At 47.7% G+C, this 24072-nt stretch overlaps 1 protein-coding gene across 1 annotated transcript; it reads left to right on the top strand.

Moving 5' to 3' along the window:
- The first annotated feature begins 1781 nt into the window (after positions 1 to 1781).
- On the top strand, positions 1782 to 22793 carry txlna (taxilin alpha). The gene is made up of 13 exons (XM_084192865.1): positions 1782 to 1864; positions 2494 to 2684; positions 10006 to 10674; positions 11513 to 11604; positions 14392 to 14562; positions 18444 to 18509; positions 18720 to 18848; positions 19878 to 19997; positions 20790 to 20864; positions 21033 to 21125; positions 21239 to 21334; positions 21816 to 22579; positions 22712 to 22793. Exons 2-12 carry the CDS (start codon positions 2504 to 2506, stop codon positions 22125 to 22127), a joined length of 2004 nt encoding a protein of 667 aa, XP_084048991.1. The 5' UTR covers positions 1782 to 1864; positions 2494 to 2503; the 3' UTR covers positions 22128 to 22579; positions 22712 to 22793.
- The last annotated feature ends 1279 nt before the right edge of the window (positions 22794 to 24072 follow it).

The following is a 24072-nucleotide window of genomic DNA, read 5'->3' as shown; positions in this document are numbered from 1 at the left end:
GGTGTCCCAGGTCTAAATCGGTCCCTGGTTAGAGGGGAATCACCCATCTTGGTGTCCCAGGTCTAAATCAGTCCCTGATTAGAGGGGAACAATGAAATAATGCAGTGAAACTGGGTTCGGGTCCAGAGTTGAGTTTGAGGGCCCTATTTATAATGCTCTACTTTTGACCAGTGACCTATGGGCCGTGGTCAAAAGTTGTGCACTATATGGTGCCATTTGGGAGGGCATACTAGGCTCTAATTATTTGCTATAGTGTTTCCCTGTCAGGCCCTATGGTCAGGAAAAACTCCTACCCCTAGGCATAGATTTGAAAAATAATAAAAAAATTACATTTCAATTGGACTTTCCTTGTCTTCCGTCCTAGATCCTGTAAATGTGTATATCTGAGACGACTAATGGTCTCCGAAGCCACGCCTTAGTGCTCGGGTTTGTCAAATAAGTAATGCTATCTAGGCTACAATTGTTTACAATGCTACAATGTCTGTAAAGTATTTTTCATATGACATAACTGACCAGTCCTGATGTATACTCTGATCCTCATTTCTCTTTCGCAATGTATTTATTTCCAAAACAAATATTTTATTATTAACCCATCTTATACTGTGACTTGACTTGACCGACGGTATGAATGAGTGACGGAGATACTGATACGCTTCAACTGAATATGCCACACAAACAGGATTACAGAAACAAAACAAATGCATTAACAAATATTGGAAATGTGTACAAATGGAAAACGTTGTTCAGTGGACACTGTATATATAAAATATATATATAAAAATGTTGCAACCCTTTGTCTGCTGTTGGTTTTCCATTGCTTGATCATGTTTTTTGAATTACAAAAAGAAACCAATACATTTTGCTGCCGCATGTGTAAGAATAAACTATACTGTACAAAAATATAAACGCAACATGTAAAGTGTTGGTCCCATGTTTCATGAACTGAAATAAAAGATCCCAGAAATGTTCCATACGCACAAAAAGCTTATTTCTCTCAAATTATGTGCACACATTTGTTTACATCCCTGTTAGTGAGCATTTCTCCTTTGCCAAGATAATCCATCCACCTGACAGGTGTGGCATATCAAGAAGCTGATTAAACAGCATGATCATTACACAGGTGCCCCTTGTACTGGGGACAATAAAAGGACACTAAAATGTGCAGTTTTGTGACAACACAATGCCACAGATGTCTCAAGTTTTGAGGGAGCGTGCAATTGGCATGCTGACTGCACGAATGTCCACCAGAGCTGTTGCCAGAGAATTGAATGTTCATTTCTCTACCATAAGCCGCCTCCAATGTTGATTTAGAGAGTTTGGCAGTACTTCCAACCGGCCTCACAACCTTTGGCCACGTGTAACCACGCCAGCCCAGGACCTCCACATCCGGCTTCTTCACCTGCGGTATCTTCTGAGACTAGCCACCCGGACAGCTGATGAAACCGGAGTGTTTCTGTCTGTAATAAAGCCCTTTTGTGGGGAAAAACTCATTCAGATTGGCTGGGCTGGCTCCTCAGTGGGTGGGCCTATGCCCTCTCAAGCCCACCCATGGCTGCGCCCCTGCCCAGTCAAGTGAAATCAATAGATTAGGGCCTAATGAATTTATTAAAATTGACTGATTTCCTTATGTGAACTGTAACTCAGTAAACATTTTGAAATTGTTGCGTTTTATATTTTTGTTCAGTATAGAAGCTGTGAATGAACGTTTTTGTAGTTCTGAGTCGTGCGTTTGAACGACATATTCCACTTTCCCGCAATTGTTATCCACGCACTTCCGTTGTACATTATGTATTTCCTGTGTCGGTTGGCAGGAGGAAAAGCAGCAGGCAACAGAGAAGTGTATTTATTGAGTTGGATCAAGAAGGTAAACTGTCATTTTTATTTTAGAATAAAGTACCTAAAGCTTATTCCAAGTATGAATAATGATTATGCGATATGAGGTGTCGTGTTTCTTTGGTTTGTTGCCTAGCGTAGCGCCAAGCTAGAAAGCAAAATGCTAACTAGCTAAATTAGATAGCTTGCTAATTCCTCTAAACGGCACTGTCATTTATGTTAAACTAGTTTCACTTTCTAGTAGCTATGTATTTGGTTGCTAATAGAAGGGGTCTTGTTTCACTTGCAAGACAAAGCTAGTGAGTTGATGACTTAAACAAAATTGTCAACTATTCTATAGTATATAGCTAGCTAGACTTTGGCCGTGTTGAAAATGTAACTTCGTTGCTGTAGCAAACCACATTTTTTCGTTGCTATGCTGGATAACTAGCTAACGTTAGCTGTCGTTCGCCATTTCAGATACATTTCACATTAGTATAAACGTGATTACCGGTGACTGACGTTTGGCAGTTCCGTTTCTTGCTTTTCTCAAGCGCAGGTGCAACGTGTTATAATGGCTTGCGAACATTTGAATATTCGGATCTGTAACAGACGCCACTGTTTGACATTTTCTTATACAAACATAATATGATCGATGAACATTTGAATAATATGTTGCAGGCATTTCATCATGAAGAAAGAGGACACTGAAGAGTCGGCCACGCAGGGCAGGGACACGGCACCACCACCACCTGGCACAGCGGTAAAAGATGTTTCAGAGACCAGTAGCCAAAAAGACGTTTTAGACACCGGCAACCGTCCAGAACCAGAGCCAGACAGACCTTCACAGGCTGATGGGGCTGAAAGTTCAGGTAAAGTTAGCACTGTCATTGGTTGTCAATTAAATTTAATTTTTTTAGTCATTTAGCAGACGCTCTTATCCAGAGCGACTTACAGGAACAATTAGGGTTGAGTGCCTTGCTCAAGGGCACATCGACAGATATTTAACCTTGTCGGCTCGGGGATTAGAACCAGCGACCTTTCGGTTACTGGCACAACGCTCTTAACCACTAAGCTACCTGCCGCCCCATGATGTGATGGAACTAATAACACTAGCATTATAAAGCCTATAAATAGGCCTGTGTCTGGATTTGATTAGAGCTTTGATCGAAAATTCAAGTCTGATGCTACCTGAGGCTGATGAGCCATAAACTAAATACATTTAATGAGCCATACATTAGACGTTTAATGAGCCCGAGCCCAAAAAAGCCCAAATGATTGTGCCGTTATCCAATACAGAAAAACATAAAAGCCCATAGATGTAGCTAGCTCTATGCTCTCTTGGGTAAATAAATGAAACTAGCTCCAGTAGGCTAATCTTTTTGAGTGTGAACTGTATTACTGTACTGTGTTGTATTATATGGACTGGAATTATGCACATCCTTCAAACCATGATAAAGTAGGGAGGGAACATGCGGCCTGCAAAGTTATAAGTACAGGCTAGTGAATTAGATTTTCATTTAGAAATATAATAGGGCCTATTGGTGTAATTAGTAGACTGACGCTTATATACCTTTCATAATAGTTCCCCAAATGTTACCACCTCCCCTCTCTATTGTTACTTCATTCCTTCCTCGCTTTCAACCGTTAAATGAAATACGGTTTGTTGTCCTTATCTTCATCATTCTAATGACATCCTTGAATAATATAGGACTAGAATTAGATGCATGAGGCTTTCACTTCTCTTTACGAAGATTGAATGGTTGTGGGTCTGAATAAATAACTGCTATAGACTACCGCCATCGCGCATTCACTCTTCTTTCAAACTACCCGTGAGTTCTATTGGCTGCTGTATTTAACATTCAGCAAACTAGAGCTTGCGTTTAATAGTCTATTGGTAGAAGAAACTGCCAGCAAGCTATTCTAGTCTAGCTTTTCCTGCATGGGACTCCCAAGAGCTAAGGAAGTTTAAGGAGAAAGGCCAGCGGAGCACATTGCGCAAGAGACTGAGGCTATAGGCTAAGTTATACGCTTATTTTGCATAACCCATCATTAACTAAATAAGGCTAATAGTGCATTAAATGTATTACCTGAAAGAGGTCGGCTAGGACATCTATAGATGGATCAGGGTTATTTATTTTGGATGCAATTTTTATGGAGTTTATGGAGAGAGACTGCGAGAGTGCTCGCACGTGCGCTGATTTAAAGCAACGATATTCGAGTGATAGGCTGTAACTGCAGCAGCAATAAAAAAATAAAACAAATCTTCACAATAAAAAATAAATAATAATAATGTGACCCCCGAAAGCCAGATGGAGATGGGTGAATTAGACACGCATTCGGTCCTTATATTACTGTAGTATAGACTGTGCTGCAGGAAATGCAGGCCTACCTGTCACAAGAAATAGAAGTTACCATGATCGGTCTACATGCATTGTGAACTCGCTCCATACTGAGATGGGCTGTCTGTCCCCACCCTGAGCGTTGATGATTCGTAATGCAGATAGTAGAGAAGCCAGATTTAGACATCACATATAATTACAGTTCCATTTCACATCATGCTGTTCATAGAAATAATTTATAATAATCTCGCAGTTATTTAACCCGGGAAAGGGGAGTGGTTTTGGGCTGTAAATCTCAGTAACCGGGTTCCCACCCTTCAACCCTAGTACACATAGGCAGGACCGTTACGAACGCAAAGCATCACAACTATGGCAGCAGCATAGCTATACATTGTGATGGTATATGTGAATGCTCCCATACAGCCGGTACACCTTAGCTAGTGTAAAGCACCGGCAGCAATTTTTCAACTGACCTTTACATGGCGATTTACTACAAAGGTGAAAGTAAACCGGTCCGGCTTAAATAGTGGGGATATGTCATACTGGTAAAACGTGAGCCTATCACAATAATTAAAACATCATTACTGCATGTCAACTCCTGGACAGTCTGTGGTGCAACGTGTCGTTGGTGGATGGAGCGAGACATGATGTCCCAGCTCAATTGGATTCAGGTCTGGGGAACGTCCATAGCATCAATGCCTTCCTCTTGCAGGAACTGCTGACACACTCCAGCCACATGAGGTCTAGCATTGTCTTGCATTAGGAGGAACCCAGGGCCAACCGCACCAGCATATGGTCTCACAAGGGGTCTGAGGATCTCATCTCGGTACCTAATGGCAGTCAGGCTACCTCTGGCGAGCACATGGAGGGCTGTGCGGCCCCCCAAAGAAATGCCACCCCACACCATGACTGACCCACCGCCAAACCGGTCATGCTGGAGGATGTTGCAGGCAGGAGAACGTTCTCCACGGCCTCTCCAGACTCTGTCATGTCTGTCACGTGCTCAGTGTGAACCTGCTTTCATCTGTGAAGAGCACAGGGCGCCAGTGGCGAATTTGCCAATCTTGGTGTTCTCTGGCAAATGCCAAACGTCCTGCACGGTGTTGGGCTGTAAGCACAACCCCCACCTGTGGACGTCGGTCCCTCATACCACCCTCATGGAGTCTGTTTCTGACCGTTTGAGCAGACACATGCACATTTGTGGCCTGCTGGAGGTCATTTTGCAGGGCTCTGGCAGTGCTCCTCCTGCTCCTCCTTGCACAAAGGCGGAGGTAGTGGTCGTGCTGCTGGGTTGTTGCCCTCCTACGGACTCCTCCACGTCTCCTGATGTACTGGCCTGTCTCCTGGTAGCGCCTCCATGCTCTGGACACTACGCTGACAGACACAGCAAACCTTCTTGCCACAGCTCGCATTGATGTGCCATCCTGGATGAGCTGCACTACCTGAGCCACTTGTGTGGGTTGTAGACTCCGTCTCATGCTACCACTAGAGTGAAAGCACCGCCAGCATTCAAAAGTGACCAAAACATCAGCCAGGAAGCATAGGAACTGAGAAGTGGTCTGTGGTCACCACCTGCAGAACCACTTCTTTATTGGGGGTGTCTTGCTAATTGCCTATAATTTCCACCTGTTGTCTATTCCATTTGCACAACAGCATGTGAAATTTATTGTCAATCAGTGTTGCTTCCTAAGTGGACAGTTTGATTTCACAGAAGTGTGTTTGACTGAGTTACATTGTGTTGTTTAAGTGTTCCCTTTATTTTTTTGAGCAGTGTATATATATATACAGTGTGTGCGAATGTAGTAAGTTATGGAGGTAAGGCAATAAATAGGCCATAGTGCAAAATAGTTACAATTAGTATTAACACTGGAATGATAGATGTGCAAATAGAGATACTGGGGTGCAAATTAGCAAGATAAATAACAATATGGGGATGAGGTAGTTGGGTGGGCTAATTACAGATGGGCTGTGTACAGGTGCAGTGATCGGTAAGCTGCTCTGACAATTGACGCTTAAAGTTAGTGATGGAGATAAGTCTCCAGCTTCAGAGATTTGAGGTTCGTTCCAGTCATTGGCAGCAGAGAAGTGGAAGGAATAGCGGCCAAAGGAGGTGTTGGCTTTGGGGATGACCAGTGAGATATACCTGCTGGAGCGCAGACTACGGGTTGGTGTTGCTATGGTGACCAGTGAGCTAATATAAGACGGGGATTTGCCTAGCAGTGATTTATAGATGACCTGGAGCCAGTGGGTTTGGCGACGAATATGTAGTGAGGGCCAGCCAACAAGAGCGTACAGGTCACAATGGTGGGTAGTATATGGGGCTTTGGTGACAAAACGGATGGCACTGTGATAGACTACATCCAATTTGCTGAGTAGAGTGTTGGAGGCTATTTTGTAAATGACATTGCCGAAGTCAAGGATCGGTAGGATAGTCAGTTTTACGAGGGCATGTTTGGCAGCATGAGTGAAGGAGGCTTTGTTGCGAAATAGGAAGCTGATTCTAGATTTAACTTTGGATTGGAGATGCTTAATGTGAGTCTGGAAGGAGAGTTTACAGTCTAACCAGACACCTAGGTATTTGTAGTTGTCCACATACTCTAGGTCAGACCCGTCGAGAGTAGTGATTCTAGTCGGGTGGGCGGGTGCAAGCAGCGTTCGGTTGAAGAGCATGCATTTAGTTTTACTAGTGTTTTTAAGAGCAGTTGGAGGCTACGGAAGGAGTGTTGTATGGCATTGAAGCTCGTTTGGAGGTTTGTTAACAGTGTCCAATTAAGGTCCAGATGTATACCAAATGATGTCGTCCGCATAGAGGTGGATCCGAGCGTCACCAGCAGCAAGAGCAACATCATTGAGATACACAGAGAACACTGAGAATTGAACCCTGTGGCACCCCCATAGAGACTGCCAGAGGTCCAGACAACAGGCCCTCCGATTTGACACATTGAACTCTATCTGAGAAGTAGTTGGTGAACCAGGTGAGGCAGTCATTTGAGAAACCAAGGCTATTTAGTCTGCCAATAAGAATGTGGTGATTGACAGAGTCAAAAGCCTTGGCCAGGTCAATGAAGACGGCTGCACAGTACTGTCTTTTATCAATCGCGGTTATAATATCGTTTAGGACCTTGAGCATGGCTGAGGTGCACCCATGACCAGCTCGGAAACCAGAATACATAGCGGAGAAGGTACGGTGTGATTCGAAATGGTCGGTGATCTGTTTTGTTAACTTGCCTTTCAAAAACCTTTGAAAGGCAGGGCAGTCCTGACGACTGAGCACATTTTCTGTGCCAGGCGAAATCACGCCTCATTAGCTCATTGTAATGGATGTATTCAAATAAATTTAACTAGAAAACAATTTATGCAAATGCAGCTACTTTGCTGTTATTCTGGCTGCACTTTTTGAAGTGAATGTAAGTTAGCCATAGTTGGCTAGCTAGCAAGCAAGGGATACGAACGTTGCCAGCAAGTATGGCAATGGAACACTTAGAACGAACGACCATAGATACAGAACAAAAAGACTGAACGACTGGGTCGCATCTCTAGCAACTGAACCAATAGAACAAACGACCAGCCAGCTTGGGTAGCAACCCTAGATTTGTGTCGGGACTACATCTTGAGGAAGGTTGAAGTAGTCTGAATAAATTCATAAAAATAATGTTTTTTATGAAACTATGTCAATCATTATTTGAATATGTTGGTAACCCGTTGTATAAAAGTGATAATGCCCGAGAAGCCGGTGTTTTGGAGGATATATTGGCACAACACCCGTGCCAATATATATCTTCCAAACACCGGCTTCTCCGGCATTATCAGTTAAATGGAGAACTGTTCTGTTCAGAACGGACCCGAGGACAACTAGACCCGTTTCCTATAAACCTGGTTGGATCCAAGTGAGGGGCAACAGCAGAAAAGTCAAGCTACTTTATTAACCAGAGCTGATAGACCATGAGAGGTGACGCTCTAGCAGGAGCCGTAGGCCACTGTGACACGGGAACAGGGAGGCGGGAGGGAGAGACTAGAGACAGCAGTCAACCAAGCCGACACGCGCTATAGTAGACTAATAGCTTCTCGTTCTTCCACCTCTGGCCTGCTGGCCCCCCTTCCTCTACGGAAGCACAGTTCCCGCTCAGCCCAGTCAAAACTGTTCGCTGCTCTGGCACCCCAATGGTGGAACAAGCTCCCTCACGACGCCAGGACAGCGGAGTCACTCACCACCTTCCGGAGACACTTGAAACCCCACCTCTTTAAGGAATACCTGGGATAGTATAAAATTAATCCTTCTACCTACCCTACCCCCACAAAATAAAAACGAATAAATAAAAACATATATATATTTATAAAACAAATGAAAATTAAAAATATGCTCTAAAAATAAAACATACAAAAATTAGAAAAATATGAAATAAATAAATTGTAAAGTGGTTGTCCCACTGGCTATCATAAGGTGAATGCACCAATTTGTAAGTCCCTCTGGATAACAGCGTCTGCTAAATGATGTAAATGTAAATAGCTGCCATAGCTAAGTTATGTATCATCCAATACGATTACGTAGTACCTGTCTTGACTGCATCAAACCGGGAGAAGCTAGTTAAGCTAGCTAGCTAGGCTAACTGAGGCTGCAGTGCATGTACTTTCTCATCCTACAGTTCCAAACAACAACTCCATTCAGAATATTAAGTAGCAGCCTACCTGTTGGCTCTTAGTCGTTGTAGCCTGTCCTTCTCCTTTAACTTTTAATTCCATCTTCCATGGTTTCGTTCTATTGGTTCAGTTGCTAGAGATGCGACCCAGTCGTTCAGTCTTTTTGTTCTGTATCTATGGTCGTTCGTTCTAAATGTTTCATTGCCATACTGGCTGGCAACGTTCGTATCCCTTGCTTGCGAGCTAGCCAACTATGGCTAACTTGCAGGTAACCATGGTTAACAGAGGAAGAACAATGATTTCAAGCACCACCCTCCTTTTATAGCTTCCAGTCTGTTATTCTACCTCAACAGCATGACAGAGTGATCTCCAGCCTTGTCCTCGTCAACACTCTCACCTCTGTTAACGAGAGAATCACTGACATGATGGCAGCTGGTCCTTTTGTGGCAGGGCTGAAATGCAGTGGAAATGTTTTTTGGGGGATTAAGTTCATTTTCATGGCAAAGAGGGACTTTGCAATTAATTGCAGTTCATCTGATCACTCTTCATGACATTCTGGAGTATATGCAAATTGCCATCATCAAAACTGAGGCAGCAGACTTTGTGAAAATTAGTATTTGTGTCATTCTCTCAACTTTTGACCACGACATGCTGCTCAAGATCCAGTACTATTAATTTGCACAGTGTCTCATTCACATTCGCTTGGAAATGTCCAAACTCACCAAAAAGGACATTCAGTAGTTCCTAACAATATATGTAGAACTAGATTGCTGTCTTTTGCTAATTATTTATTTATTTTTGGCTCATTAGCATATTTAGCTAGCAGCCTCAATGGAAATTCGCTATTACTTGTGGTAATTTTGTTAGCATTCTGGTAATAGACGCCCAATGGGCTTCTTGTGTACTAAGCCGGTGATGCCGTAAATCCCGGGGTGAGAGAAGGGCCGTATGACGATATGAAAATCTGTATCCTACCCTGAGACCCGTGACAATCATATCAGATCCGACCCAGACCGTGACAGAATTCTGGAAACGTACCCTCACGGGTATTCGGGTACAAGTGGATCCATGAAGACCTCTAGCTCACATCTCACCGTATCTTTTGTGTTTCTTTGTTGTTCTTTGAGTATTTGTTTTGTTTTTGTTATTATAACCGTCTTGTTGTTAAACTAAGTGCTGCAATAACAGCTCTTTCCTTCCCTCCTGTGTGTAGTGGCTAAGGTGGCTGCCTTTCCCAACACAGCAGAGTCTGCAGCCCTCCCTGCGGTCCCACCTGTAGAAGAGCCTGCTTCCATCCCAGTCTCCACCATAGCAGAACCTGTCCCCCTCCCCCTCCCCGTCCCAACCATAGCAGACCCTGCCCCCCTCCCCGTCCCAGTCTCCACCATAGCCGACCCTGCCCCCCTCCCCGTCCCAGTCTCCACCATAGCAGACCCTGTCCCCCTCCCCGTCCCAGTCTCCACCATAGCAGACCCTGCCCCCCTCCCCGTCCCAGTCTCCACCATAGCAGACCCTGTCCCCCTCCCCGTCCCAGTCTCCACCATAGCAGACCCTGTCCCCCTCCCCGTCCCAGTCTCCACCATAGCAGACCCTGCCCCCCTCCCCGTCCCAGTCTCCACCATAGCGGAGGGGGTGTCATCTCAGTGTGACATGGTTGAGGTGCTGAGCCGCCAGCTGGAGGACATCCTCAACACCTACTGCCTGGAGGACAACGGGGAGGACGGGGTTAACCTGCCCAACGGCCAATCACACGGCCCCGTGCTCAACGGCCTGGCCAATGAGAAGGAGCTGGACGTCAAGCCGGAGGAGGTCAAAGTGAATGCCGGCGGAGCGGAGAAGGAGAAGGTGAAGCTTCAGGAGAAGAAGAAGGTGAAGGGGCTGGGTAAGGACTGGTTCTGTTGCTCTGTCTGAAATCAACCCCTAGTGAAGGGGCTGGGTAAGGACTGGTTCTGTTGCTCTGTCTGAAATCAACCCCTAGTGAAGGGGCTGGGTAAGGACTGGTTCTGTTGCTCTGTCTGAAATCAACCCCTAGTGAAGGGGCTGGGTAAGGACTGGTTCTGCTGCTCTGTCTGAAATTAACCCCTAGTGAAGGGGCTGGGTAAGGACTGGTTCTGTTGCTCTGTCTGAAATCAACCCCTAGTGAAGGGGCTGGGTAAGGACTGGTTCTGTTGCTCTGTCTGAAATCAACCCCTAGTGAAGGGGCTGGGTAAGGACTGGTTCTGTTGCTCTGTCTGAAATCAACCCCTAGGGCCAATTCCTAGATGCTTGTCGTTGATCTGGGTGTAGGTCAGTGGCCTGAAGAAGAAGGTGAAGGGGCTGGGTAAGGACTGGTTCTGGGTGGAGGTCAGTGGCCTGAAGAAGAAGGTGAAGGGGCTGGGTAAGGACTGGTTCTGGGTGGAGGTCAGTGGCCTGAAGAAGGTGGTGAAGGGGCTGGGTAAGGACTGGTTCTGGGTGGAGGTCAGTGGCCTGAAGAAGGTGGTGAAGGGGCTGGGTAAGGACTGGTTCTGGGTGGAGGTCAGTGGCCTGAAGAACGATGTGGAGCTGCAACCCATCTACATAGGTCACTAATATCTAGCCGTCATCCATCCGATTCTTTTAGTCATATGAGTGGTGGCTAGGGATTGGTTTAGGTCTGGACAGCTTCCCCTTGTGTGTTGCTGGGTCCCTGTTGTGATGAGGTGGTGTTGCACTGAATGTCTTCCCCCTCCTGTGTGTTGCAGGTAAAGAGATCACCCTGCTGATGCAGACCCTGAACACTCTGAGTACACCAGAGGAGAAACTGTCAGGCCTCTGTAAGAAGTATGCTGAGCTGGTGAGTAGTAACTCATAAATGCTTTGACTCCGGTCTGGTGTGTGTGTGTGGCTCTAAGGCTGTTGGTTTAGTAAATCAACTTTTATTTATTTCATTTTAGCATGCTAGCAGCCCTCTTATTTCTAGCCTCCATCTGTGTATCAGCCAGTAGTTTGTCTCCTGTGTCTGTCTCTGTCTGTCTGGTCATCATGCAGGGGAATGTGGCCTGAAGAAGAAGAGCTCCTGAGTGGCGCAGTGGTCTAAGGCACTGCATCGCAGTGCTAACTGTGCCACTAGAGATCCTGGTTCGAATCCAGGCTCTGTCGCAGCCGGCCGCGACCGGGAGACTCATGGGCGGCGCACAATTGGCCCAGTGTCGTCCAGGGTAGGGGAGGGAATGGCCGGCAGGGATGTAGCTCAGTTGATAGAGCATGGCGTTTGCAACGCCAGGGTTGTGGGTTCGATTCCCACGGGGGGCCAGTATAAAAAAATATATATATATGTATTCACTAACTGTAAGTCGCTCTGGATAAGAGCGTCTGCTAAATGACTAAAATGTAAATGTAAATGAATGGACAGGGCGGCTCAACACAGGGTGACCTACAGGGGAATGGACAGGGTGACCTACAGGGGAATGGACAGGGAGGCTCAACGCAGGGTGACCTACAGGGGAATGGACAGGGCGGCTCAACGCAGGGTGACCTACAGGGGAATGGACAGGGTGGCCTACAGGGGAATGGACAGGGCGGCTCAACGCAGGGTGACCTACAGGGGAATGGACAGGGTGACCTACAGGGGAATGGACAGGGCGGCTCAACGCAGGGTGACCTACAGGGGAATGGACAGGGTGACCTACAGGGGAATGGACAGGGTGACCTACAGGGGAATGGACTGCGGCTCAACACAGGGTGACCTACAGGGGAATGGACAGGGCGGCTCAACGCAGGGTGACCTACAGGGGAATGGACAGGGCGGCTCAACGCAGGGTGACCTACAGGGGAATGGACAGGGCGGCTCAACGCAGGGTGACCTGCAGGGGAATGGACAGGGCGGCTCAACGCAGGGTGACCTACAGGGGAATGGACAGGGTGACCTACAGGGGAATGGACAGGGCGGCTCAACGCAGGGTGACCTACAGGGGAATGGACAGGGTGGCTCAACGCAGGGTGACCTACAGGGGAATGGACAGGGCGGCTCAACGCAGGGTGACCTACAGGGGAATGGACAGGGTGACCTACAGGGGAATGGACAGGGTGACCTACAGGGGAATGGACAGGGTGGCTCAACGCAGGGTGACCTACAGGGGAATGGACAGGGTGACCTACAGGGGAATGGACAGGGTGGCTCAACACAGGGTGACCTACAGGGGAATGGACGGGGTGACCTACAGGGGAATGGAGAGGGTGGCTCAACGCAGGTTGACCTACAGGGGAATGGACAGGGTGACCTACAGGGGAATGGACAGGGTGGCTCAACGCAGGGTGACCTACAGGGGAATGGACAGGGCGGCTCAACGCAGGGTGACCTGCAGGGGAATGGACAGGGCGGCTCAACGCAGGGTGACCTACAGGGGAATGGACAGGGCGGCTCAACGCAGGGTGACCTAAAGGGGAATGGACAGGGTGGCTCAACGCAGGGTGACCTACAGGGGAATGGACAGGGTGGCTCAACGCAGGGTGACCTACAGGGAAATGGACAGGGCGGCTCAACGCAGGGTGACCTACAGGGGAATGGACAGGGTGACCTACAGGGGAATGGACAGGGCGGCTCAACGCAGGGTGACCTACAGGGGAATGGACAGGGCGGCTCAACGCAGGGTGACCTACAGGGGAATGGACAGGGCGGCTCAACGCAGGGTGACCTACAGGGGAATGGACAGGGTGACCTACAGGGGAATGGACAGGGTGACCTGCAGGGGAATGGACAGGGCGGCTCAACGCAGGGTGACCTACAGGGGAATGGACAGGGTGACCTACAGAGGAATGGACAGGGCGGCTCCACGCAGGGTGACCTACAGGGGAATGGACAGGGTGACCTACAGGGGAATAGACAGGGCGGCTCAACGCAGGGTGACCTACAGGGGAATGGACAGGGCGGCTCAACGCAGGGTGACCTACAGGGGAATGGACAGTGTGACCTACAGGGGAATGGACAGGGCGGCTCAACGCAGGGTGACCTACAGGGGAATGGACAGGGCGGCTCAACACAGGGTGACCTACAGGGGAATGGACAGGGCGGCTCAACGCAGGGTGACCTACAGGGGAATGGACAGGGTGACCTACAGGGGAATGGACAGGGTGACCTACAGGGGAATGGACAGGGCGGCTCAACGCAGGGTGACCTACAGGGGAATGGACAGGGTGGCTCAACGCAGGGTGACCTACAGGGGAATGGACAGGGTGACCTACAGGGGAATGGACAGGGCGGCTCAACGCAGGGTGACCTACAGGGGAATGGACAGGGCGGCTCAACGCAGGGTGACCTACATGGGAATGGACAGGGCGGCTCAACGCAGGGCGACCTACCCAATGGAAATTAGTCATGGATTTATCGCTGATTTCAAGAATCTGTGATGCAGTGCCGGTCTCTCCTCTCCGCCCTGTGTGTTCATAACATGTGCGGTGTGAATAAGTGACAGATCATACCAGTGTGTATAACTGATCAAGAGGATGTGTTTGTGACAGGCTAATGTGTCTGTGTCCATTTCTGGATGTGTTTGACGTTAGCATCTTTCTCAGTTTGCACCTTCAAGCATGACCTAGTGTGTGTCCCCCACTGCTCTCTCTGTGTGTGTGTGTGTGCGCGCAGCTGGAGGAGCAGCGGAACAGTCAAAAGCAAATGCGTGTCCTGCAGAAGAAACAGTCTCAGCTGGTGCAGGAGACGGACAACCTGAAGAAGGAGCACAGCAAGGCCATCCTGGCGCGCAGCAAACTGGAATCCCTCTGTAGGGAGCTGCAAAGGCACAACAGAACACTCAAGGTTAGCAGGATTCCCCAACTGGTGGCCCGCTGGGGATTTTATTCCCCAACTGGTGGCCCGCTGGGGATTTTATTCCCCAACTGGTGGCCCGCAGGGGATTTTATTCCCCAACTGGTGGCCCGCTGGGGATTTTATTCCCCAACTGGTGGCCCGCTGGGGATTTTATTCCCCAACTGGTGGCCCGCTGGGGATTTTATTCCCCAACTGGTGGCCCGCTGGGGATTTTATTCCCCAACTGGTGGCCCGCAGGGGATTTTATTTGGACCCCGAAGTTTTCTGAGCAGAAAATTGTGTTTTTTATTTTTATTGTTGAACATAAGATGGTAAATCTGTTACTAAGTATTCCCCACGCATAATAGAGAGATATACAGTTGAAGTCTGAAGTTTACATACACTTAGGTTGGAGTCATTAAAACTTGTTTTTCAACCACTCCACAAATTTCTTTTTAACAAACTATAGTTTTGTCAAGTCGGTTAGGACATCTACTTCGTGCATGACACAAGTAATTTTTCCAACAATTGTTTACAGACAGATTATTTCACTTATAATTCACTGTATCACAATTCCAACGGGTCAGAAGTTTACATACACTAAGTTGACTGTGCCTTTAAACAGCGTGGAAAATTCCAGAAAATGATGTCATGGCTTTAGAAGCTTCTGATAGGCTAATTGACATCATTTGAGTCAATTGGAAGTGTACCTGTGGATGTATTTCAAGGCCTACCTTCAAACTCAGTGCCTCTTTGCTTGACATCATGGGAAAATGAAAAGAAATCAGCCAAGACCTCAGGAAAGAAATTGTAGACCTCCACAAGTCTGGTTCATCCTTGGGAGCAATTTCCAAAACGCCTGAAGGTACCACATTCATCTGTACAAACAATAGTAAGCAAGTATAAACACCATGGGACCACGCTGCCTTCATACCGCTCAGGAAGGAGACTCGTTCTGAGATGAACATACTTTGATGCGAAAAGTCCCAGAACAACAGCAAAGGACCTTGAGAAGATGCTGGAGGAAACAAGTACAAAAGTATCTATATCCACAGTAAAACAAGTCCTATATTGACATAACCTGAAAGGCTGCTCAGCAAGGAAGAAGCCACTGCTCCATAACCGCCATAAAGAAGCCAGACTACGGTTTGCAACTGCACATGGGTACAAAGATCGTACTTTGTGGAGAAATGTCCTCTGGTCTGATGAAACAAAAGTAGAACTGTTTGGCCATAATGACCATCGTTATGTTTGGAGGAAAAAGGGGGACACTTGCAGGCAGAAGAACACCATCCCAACCGTGAAGCACGGGGGTGGCAGCATCATGCTGTGGGGGTGCTTTGCTGCAGGAGGGACTGGTGCACTTCACAAAATAGATGGCATCATGAGAAAGGAATTTAAGTGGATATATTGAAGCAACATCTCAAGACATCAGTCAGGAAGTTAAAGCTTGGTCCCAAATGGTTCTTCCAAATGGACATTGACCCCAAGCATACTTCCAAAGTTGTGGCAAAATGGCTTAAGGACAACAAAGTCAAGGTATTGGAGTGGCCATCACAAAGCCCTGACCTCGGTCCTATAGACAATGTGTGGAAGTATGTGCAGAACTGAAAAGGCGTGTGGGAGCAAGGAGGCCTACAAACCTGACTCAGTTACACCAGCTCTGTCAGGAGGAATGGGCCAAAATTCACCCAACTTATTGTGGGAAGCTTGTGGAAGGCTACCCGAAACATTTGACCCAAGTTAAACAATTTTAAAGGCAATGCTACCAAATACTAATTGAGTGTATGTAAACTTCTGACCCACTGGGAATGTGATGAAAGAAATAAAAGCTGAAATAAATAATTCTCTCCACTATTATTCTGACATTTCACATTCTTAAAATAAAGTGTTGATCCTAACTGACCTAAAACAGGGAATTTTTACTAGGATTAAATGTCAGGAATTGTGAAAAACTGAGTTTAAATGTATTTGGCTAAGGTTTATGTAAACTTCTGACTTCAACTGTATGTGATCGTATACAAATATAAGCAAGTTATGACAATTTTTTTTTTTTTAGTTATATCTGTTTGGTCTTCTTACGGTCAATTTGCAGTCTACAAATTATTTGCAATTGTGTTCCGGCCCCCTGACCATCTGCTCAAGAGAAAATGTACCCTTGGCTGAATCTCTACCCTTGGCTGAATCTAGGTAATGATCCCTGAGGTATAGGATGGTGAAGCAGTGGTTTAAGTCGGTATTCAGGCCATCACAGTGTGGTTTAAGTCGGTATTCAGGCCAGCACAGTGTGGTTTAAGTCGGTATTCAGGCCAGCACAGTGTGGTTTAAGTCGGTATTCAGGCCAGCACAGTGTGGTTTAAGTCGGGCCTATAATGTGAATCAGTGCTCACATAGGGCTCCTGATAGGCAGAGGGGAGAGCTCACATAGGGCTCCTGATATGCAGAGGGGAGAGCTCACATCAGGCTCCTGATATGCAGAGGGGAGAGCTCACATCAGGCTCCTGATATGCAGAGGGGAGAGCTCACATCAGGCTCCTGATATGCAGAGGGGAGAGCTCACATCAGGCTCCTGGTATGTAGAGGGGAGAGCTCACATATGGCTCCTGGTATGTAGAGGGGAGAGCTCACATAGGGCTCCTGGTATGTAGAGGGGAGAGCTCACATAGGGCTCCTGGTATGTAGAGGCAGAGGGGAGAGCTCACATAGGGCTCCTGGTATGTAGAGGCAGAGGGGAGAGCTCACATAGGGCTCCTGGTATGTAGAGGGGAGAGCTCACATAGGGCTCCTGGTATGCAGAGGGGAGAGCTCACATACGGCTCCTGATATGTAGAGGCAGAGGGGAGAGCTCACATAGGGCTCCTGATATGCAGAGGGGAGAGCTCACATATGGCTCCTTATATGCAGAGGGGAGAGCTCACATAGGCCTCCTTATATGCAGAGGGGAGAGCTCACATAGGCCTCCTGATATGTAGAGGGGAGAGCTCACATAGGGCTCCTGATATGCAGAGGGGAGAGCTCACATAGGGCTCCTGGTATGTGAGAAAGGCAGAGGGGAGAGCTCACATAGGGCTCCTGGTATGTAGAGGCAGAGGGGAGAGCTCACATATGGCTCCTGATATGCAGAGGGGAGAGCTCACATAGGGCTCCTGGTATGTGAGAAAGGCAGAGGGGAGAGCTCACATAGGGCTCCTTTGAGTGGTATGGCTAAAGCAACCGACTGCAGATGTGGTTTTCCAACAAAAAAGTCTCAGATCAACATGGCAGTGTTGCCATTGCTTATAACATGTTTTCTTTATAATGTCGAAATAAAGATGTCTCCAACCCCCATAGCAGAGACTCACAAACTGGAATCATGTGTGTAAATTGTATAATCAATTAGTGATAGAGCCTTAAATATCACATTCATTTATATCCAGTCCACTGTATGAATCATGGCAAAGTTGGTTCCTGTTCGTCTGGGTCAAACTGGAACCCTCTAAAGGGTGGTTGACAACAGAGCTTCCCACAATGCCGGGGATAGCTGCAGGATGAAGATGGTGAAGAGCAACTGTCGACTGCAGTCAACGTAATGACCTTTTTGATCACATGATAGTTGTCAAGTTCATGCATTCGACATGTAGGCGCAAGTCTGACAATTTTTATCCCCATAATGCAACACCCCTTGAAAGGCTGTAACCAACGACCTGACTAAAGTGATCTGCTCGAGCGCCCCCCCACACATTCCAAGTTTGCGTTCCAAAAACTATAAGATGAGTCTTATTGTTCTCTGATTGCTATGACCATCTTCTTGTTAACCAAAAGTTTTATATTTTTCTGATTCAAGAAGTGAACAACTTTCTGGAGTCAAATGGAGCTGTGCATTTTAAACTAACTTTGACCTGCTCTTGCAGGAGGACGGGGTGCAGCGTGCACGCGTGGAGGAGGAGAAGAGGAAGGAGGTGACATCACACTTCCAGGTGAGCCACTAGCATCGTGTAAAGAAGGGATGAATCTCAAGTCTTTCCTTGATTCATTGCCACGATGATCTTCTCCTATGAGTGTTGAGAAGTAGGCGAGGAATCAAGGAAATACTAATGACATTCACACAAGGATTAAACTGTTTCGGCTACTTCCTGGTGTCCATTATGATGTAACGTCCTCTACGCTGTGCGTGCGTGTGTTCCCAGGTGACTCTGAATGACATCCAGGCCCAGATGGAACAACATAATGAGAGGAATACCAGTCTGAGGCAGGAGAACTCTGAGCTGGCAGAGAAGCTCAAGAAACTCATCCAACAGTACGAACTACGAGAGGAGGTGTGTGTCTGGAGTGGGGAGAACGGTGTGTGGAGTGGGGAGAACGGTGTGGGGAGAACGGTGTGGGGAGAACGGTGTGTGGTGTGGGGAGAACGGTGTGGGGAGAACGGTGTGTGGAGTGGGGAGAACGGTGTGGGGAGAACGGTGTGGGGAGAACGGTGTGGGGAGTGGGGAGAACGGTGTGGGGAGAACGGTGTGTGGAGTGGGGAGAACGGTGTGTGGAGTGGGGAGAACGGTGTGTGGAGTGGGGAGAACGGTGTGGGGAGAACGGTGTGTGGAGTGGGGAGAACGGTGTGGGGAGAACGGTGTGTGGAGTGGGGAGAACGGTGTGGGGAGAACGGTGTGTGGAGTGGGGAGAACGGTGTGGGGAGAACGGTGTGGGGAGTGGGGAGAACGGTGTGGGGAGAACGGTGTGGGGAGAACGGTGTCTGGAGTGGGGAGAACGGTGTCTGGAGTGGGGAGAACGGTGTGGGGAGAATGGTGTGGGGAGAACGGTGTGTGGAGTGGGGAGAACGGTGTGTGGAGTGGGGAGAACGGTGTGTGGAGTGGGGAGAACGGTGTGGGGTGTGGGGAGAACGGTGTGTGGAGTGGGGAGAACGGTGTGGGGAGAACGGTGTGTGGAGTGGGGAGAACGGTGTGTGTTTGGAGTGGGGAGAACGGTGTGTGTTTGGAGTGGGGAGAACGGTGTGTGTTTGTAGTGGGGAGAACGGTGTGTGTGTTTGGAGTGGGGAGAACGGTGTGTGTGTGTGTGTGTGTGTTTGGAGTGGGGAGAACGGTGTGTGTGTGTGTTTGGAGTGGGGAGAACGGTGTGTGGAGTGGGGAGAACGGTGTGTGTGGGGAGAACGGTGTGTGTGTGTTTGGAGTGGGGAGAACGGTGTGTGTTTCCGGGGGGAGCAGACAGGAGTGCTGCAGCTCTGTGCCAGGACATGAACATTTACTTAAATAACTAAAGCAAACCAGGTGTAACTGCAGTAAAGGTCTGACAATGTTCTGCACATGTGAGCGTTAACCCCCTGTCGTCTCTCACAGCACATTGACAAGGTGTTCAAGCACAAGGACCTGCAGCAACAGTTGGTGGACGCTAAGCTACACCAGGCTCAGGAACTGCTCATAGAGGCAGAGGACCGCCATCACAGAGAGAAGGACTTTGTGAGTAACAGTAAAACATGGTCGTTTGGTGAACACTAGTCAACGTATTCAACTCAGTGAGTATATCATGTGAGTTATATGGGAATCAAACCCACAACACTTTATTTTGGTCTCCTGTTGTCTCTCCAGCTGTTGAAGGACGCGGTGGAGTCTCAGAGGAGGGGTTTGGGTTAGTCTCATGTTAGTCTCCTCTTCTCTCCAGCTGTTGAAGGAAGCGGTGGAGTCTCAGAGGAGGGGTTTGGGTTAGTCTCATGTTAGTCTCCTGTTGTCTCTCCAGCTGTTGAAGGAAGCGGTGGAGTCTCAGAGGAGGGGTTTGGGTTAGTCTCATGTTAGTCTCCTCTTCTCTCCAGCTGTTGAAGGAAGCGGTGGAGTCTCAGAGGAGGGGTTTGGGTTAGTCTCATGTTAGTCTCCTGTTGTCTCTCCAGCTGTTGAAGGAAGCGGTGGAGTCTCAGAGGAGGGGTTTGGGTTAGTCTCATGTTAGTCTCCTCTTCTCTCCAGCTGTTGAAGGAAGCGGTGGAGTCTCAGAGGAGGGGTTTGGGTTAGTCTCATGTTAGTCTCCTGTTGTCTCTCCAGCTGTTGAAGGAAGCGGTGGAGTCTCAGAGGAGGGGTTTGGGTTAGTCTCATGTTAGTCTCCTCTTCTCTCCAGCTGTTGAAGGAAGCGGTGGAGTCTCAGAGGATGGGTTTGAGTTAGTCTCATGTTAGTCTCCTCTTCTCTCCAGCTGTTGAAGGAAGCGGTGGAGTCTCAGAGGAGGGGTTTGGGTTAGTCTCATGTTAGTCTCCTCTTCTCTCCAGCTGCTGAAGGAAGCGGTGGAGTCTCAGAGGATGTGTGAGTTGATGAAGCAGCAGGAGGTCCATCTCAAACAACAGGTAACTTAGAACTCTCTAGAACTCTCTAGGACAGAGTGGATGCATCTAGCTCTATGATAAACAACCTCACTGTGTCTGAGCTGTAAAGTTAATGTGGTGGACTATATTTCCATAGTGAATGACCTAACTCTCTTTCCCGTATCCCCTCCCGCCTGTCTCCCCACCCAGCTGTCCTTATACACAGAGAAGTTTGAGGAGTTCCAGACCACTCTGTCCAAGAGCAATGAGGTGTTCACCACCTTCAAACAGGAGATGGAGAAGGTGAGTGAGTTGGCTGTCTGTCTGTGTCACACATCAGCAGAGATCCCAGAAGAGCGTGTGACCTGCGTGTCGTCCGTGGTCATGTGATGTGACCTGTGTGTGTGTGTCCTTAGATGACGAAGAAGATCAAGAAGCTGGAGAAGGAGACGAGCATGTATCGCTCCAGGTGGGAGAGTAGCAACAAAGCCCTGCTGGTCATGGCTGAGGAGGTAATTCAGATTTAAATCACTGATTTTGAGCTTTTGTAATGTTGTGTGTATTTTGTGTTTTGTTGGGGAAAAGTGCAAGATTATACACTGAGTGTACAAAACATTAGAACCATTCTTGATACACACAGGAAACTGTTGAGCGTTCAAAAACCCAGGAGCAGTTGTAGTTCTTGACACAAACCGGTGCGCCTGGCACCTACTGCCATGCATAACCCAGCACTTAAATATTTTGTCTTGTCAATTCACCCTGTGAATGGCACACATACACAATCCATGTCTCAATTGTCTCGGCTTAAAAATCCTTCTTTAACCTGTCTCCTCCCCTTCATCTACACTGATTGAAGTGGATTTAACAGGTGACATCAATAAGATCATAGCTTTCACCTGGTCAGTCTGTCATGGAGAGAGCAGGTGTTCCTAATATTTTGTACACTCAGTGTAAGTTTGTGTGTATCTGTATTAATCTGCGTGTCTCCTGTAGAAAACTCTGCAGGACCGTGAGTTTGACGGCCTCCAGGGGAAGGTAGGAAGGCTGGAGAAGCTTTGCCGGGCACTGCAGAACGAACGCAACGAGCTCAGCAAGAAGGTCCAAGGCCTGAGCGCCGGCCCCGAGGACAACAGCCCAGGGGCCGAATCCCCTTCCCTACCCTCCACAGACTCCCAGGAGCCCAGCCCAGACCCCAACACCACCACCCCTAGCTCCCCCAGACCCTGCTCCCACGGCTGCCACTGCGGCCCAGAGTTGGACACTGAGAATCAGGCCTGTGCAGCCCCCCTGACTGCCCAGGAATGAGACCTCTTGCCTGGGCAACACCGCTTAGTCTCTCCCCTTCACCAACCAACTACCAGCCTGCAAGCCAAGCCACTACTAATGTGGGAGTTAAGAGTGTGGGTCTGTATGATTCCCCCACAGTTGGATAAATTTGTCCCCTAACCACAGATCTAGGATCAGATTCCCTTACGTCCATCCTAAAACCAATAGGGCGGTGCAAGAAAATCTGACCCTGGATCTGCAGTCAGGTAACAGCTTCCTCCTGGAGAGGTGAAGGTGATGCTGATCAAATTAAATGTTATTTGTGACATTACAGGTTTTTAGCAGATGTTATTGCAGGGTGTAGCGAAATGCTTGTAGGTGGTGTCAGTCAGGGAAGATTCTTCTTCATCCTGCGTGTTTTATTTTGCTATTTTTTTCCTTTCCTTTGAGAACTCAAGTACACAACGCTCATGAAAATCACAGCGTTTAATGCCAAGCAAAGCAAGCTAAAGAAAGGCTTCATCCCAAATGGCACCCTATTCCCTCTATAGTGCACTACTTTTGACCAGAGCCCTATGGATCCTGGTCAACGGTAGTGCACTATACCTGTATGTAGGGACTAGGGTGCCATTTGGGATGGAGAAAAGTGTTGCTGCTGGCTGCTTTAGTAATGTAGGATCTACAGTAAAGATGATGTTGGGACAGAAGAGTATTTTGTATGTGTGTCTTGTCTCCATCGGTCCCTCTTTTTCCTATATGTGTGTGTGTGTGTATCAGTCATATAGAGGTTAAGATACAGTGAGTCTGCAGATGTAGGGCCACAGTTGTACTTGAATTTTCGTGTCATTCTAATTTTGAGGCAGATCTGAATTTAGGATTTGTTCCCTTAGAAGTTGAGCACACTGAAAGCATGGCTACCGCATCAGAGCACGCATGGATCACCTGACCTTTCCTTCGGTACGGAGAGCAGAGTGTATATATCTAGGTTGGGGGATAGCTTGCAAAAGGTCACTTTTCTTTCATTCCATTTTAGATATCCTTGTTTAGAACCAGAGGTCCAGAGCATCAAAACACTTAACGGATGATGTAGATATTCTTTATGAATCTTGCAGAATCGTTGGATCCACACAAAATGCTCTTTGACCAGGGGTTTATTCACTAGGAACCAACCGGAAGGAAATGGGGGCAAAACGAGGAGGGACCTCGCTGAACTTGTCCAATAAGATAACTCCCGAGTGGCGCAGTGGTCTAAGGCACTGCATCGCAGTGCTAGCTGTTTCACTAGAGATCCTGGTTCGAATCCAGGCTCTGTCGCAGCCGGCCGCGACCGGGAGACCCATGGGGCGGCGCACAATTGGCCCAGCGTCGTCCAGGGTAAGGGGAGGGAATGGCCGGCAGGGATGTAGCTCAGTTGATAGAGCATGGCGTTTACAATGCCAGGGTTGTGGGTTCGATTCCCACGGGGGGCCAGTATAAAAAAATATGTATTCAATAACTGTAAGTCGCTCTGGATAAGAGCGTCTGCTAAAATGACTAAAATGTCAATAAGAAACTTGTTTTCATTGCAAAATGTTTTGCTAAGGCTTGTACTAATGAATTACACCCCTAGAGTAGAAAAAATAGCCTTGTTCTTCAGTTTGGTTTTGGGTTGCTTCTTTATATCAGGGTTGGGGTCAATTCCATTTCAATTATCCTCAATGCTTTTCAGGAAAATGTGGAATTGAAATTGACCCCAACCCTGCTTTATGTCATACTGTACCTTGGACCTCTTATGTTGCACACTAGAGTTCTATGTTGCAAAGACAGCGCAGAGTTTGTAGACTGTATTTGTTTGATATATTATCTGAGTTATTTTAACAGTTGTGTATCTAACGAGTCAAACACCACTATATATATATATATAGTTTATTTTTTCTTAATTTAGATATTTTTTTGTTGTATTTTTTTTAAAGCTACTGGCTGCATTCGTTGACCAATTTGATGT

The sequence above is a fragment of the Coregonus lavaretus genome (assembly GCF_964263955.1).
Source record: "Coregonus lavaretus genome assembly, contig: HAP1_SCAFFOLD_589, whole genome shotgun sequence".
NCBI classification, from domain to species: Eukaryota; Metazoa; Chordata; class Actinopteri; order Salmoniformes; family Salmonidae; genus Coregonus; species Coregonus lavaretus.
This window is presented reverse-complemented; position numbering and strand designations above follow the sequence as displayed.

Coding starts and splice junctions, on each gene's coding strand:
- txlna (XM_084192865.1), top strand. CDS start 2,504: ATGAAGAAAGAGGACACTGAAGAGTCGGCCACGCAGGGCAGGGACACG. Junction 10,675..11,512: donor GAAGAAGGTGAAGGGGCTGG/GTAAGGACTGGT, acceptor TGTGTGTTGCAG/GTAAAGAGATCACCCTGCTG. Junction 14,563..18,443: donor GGCACAACAGAACACTCAAG/GTTAGCAGGATT, acceptor CTGCTCTTGCAG/GAGGACGGGGTGCAGCGTGC.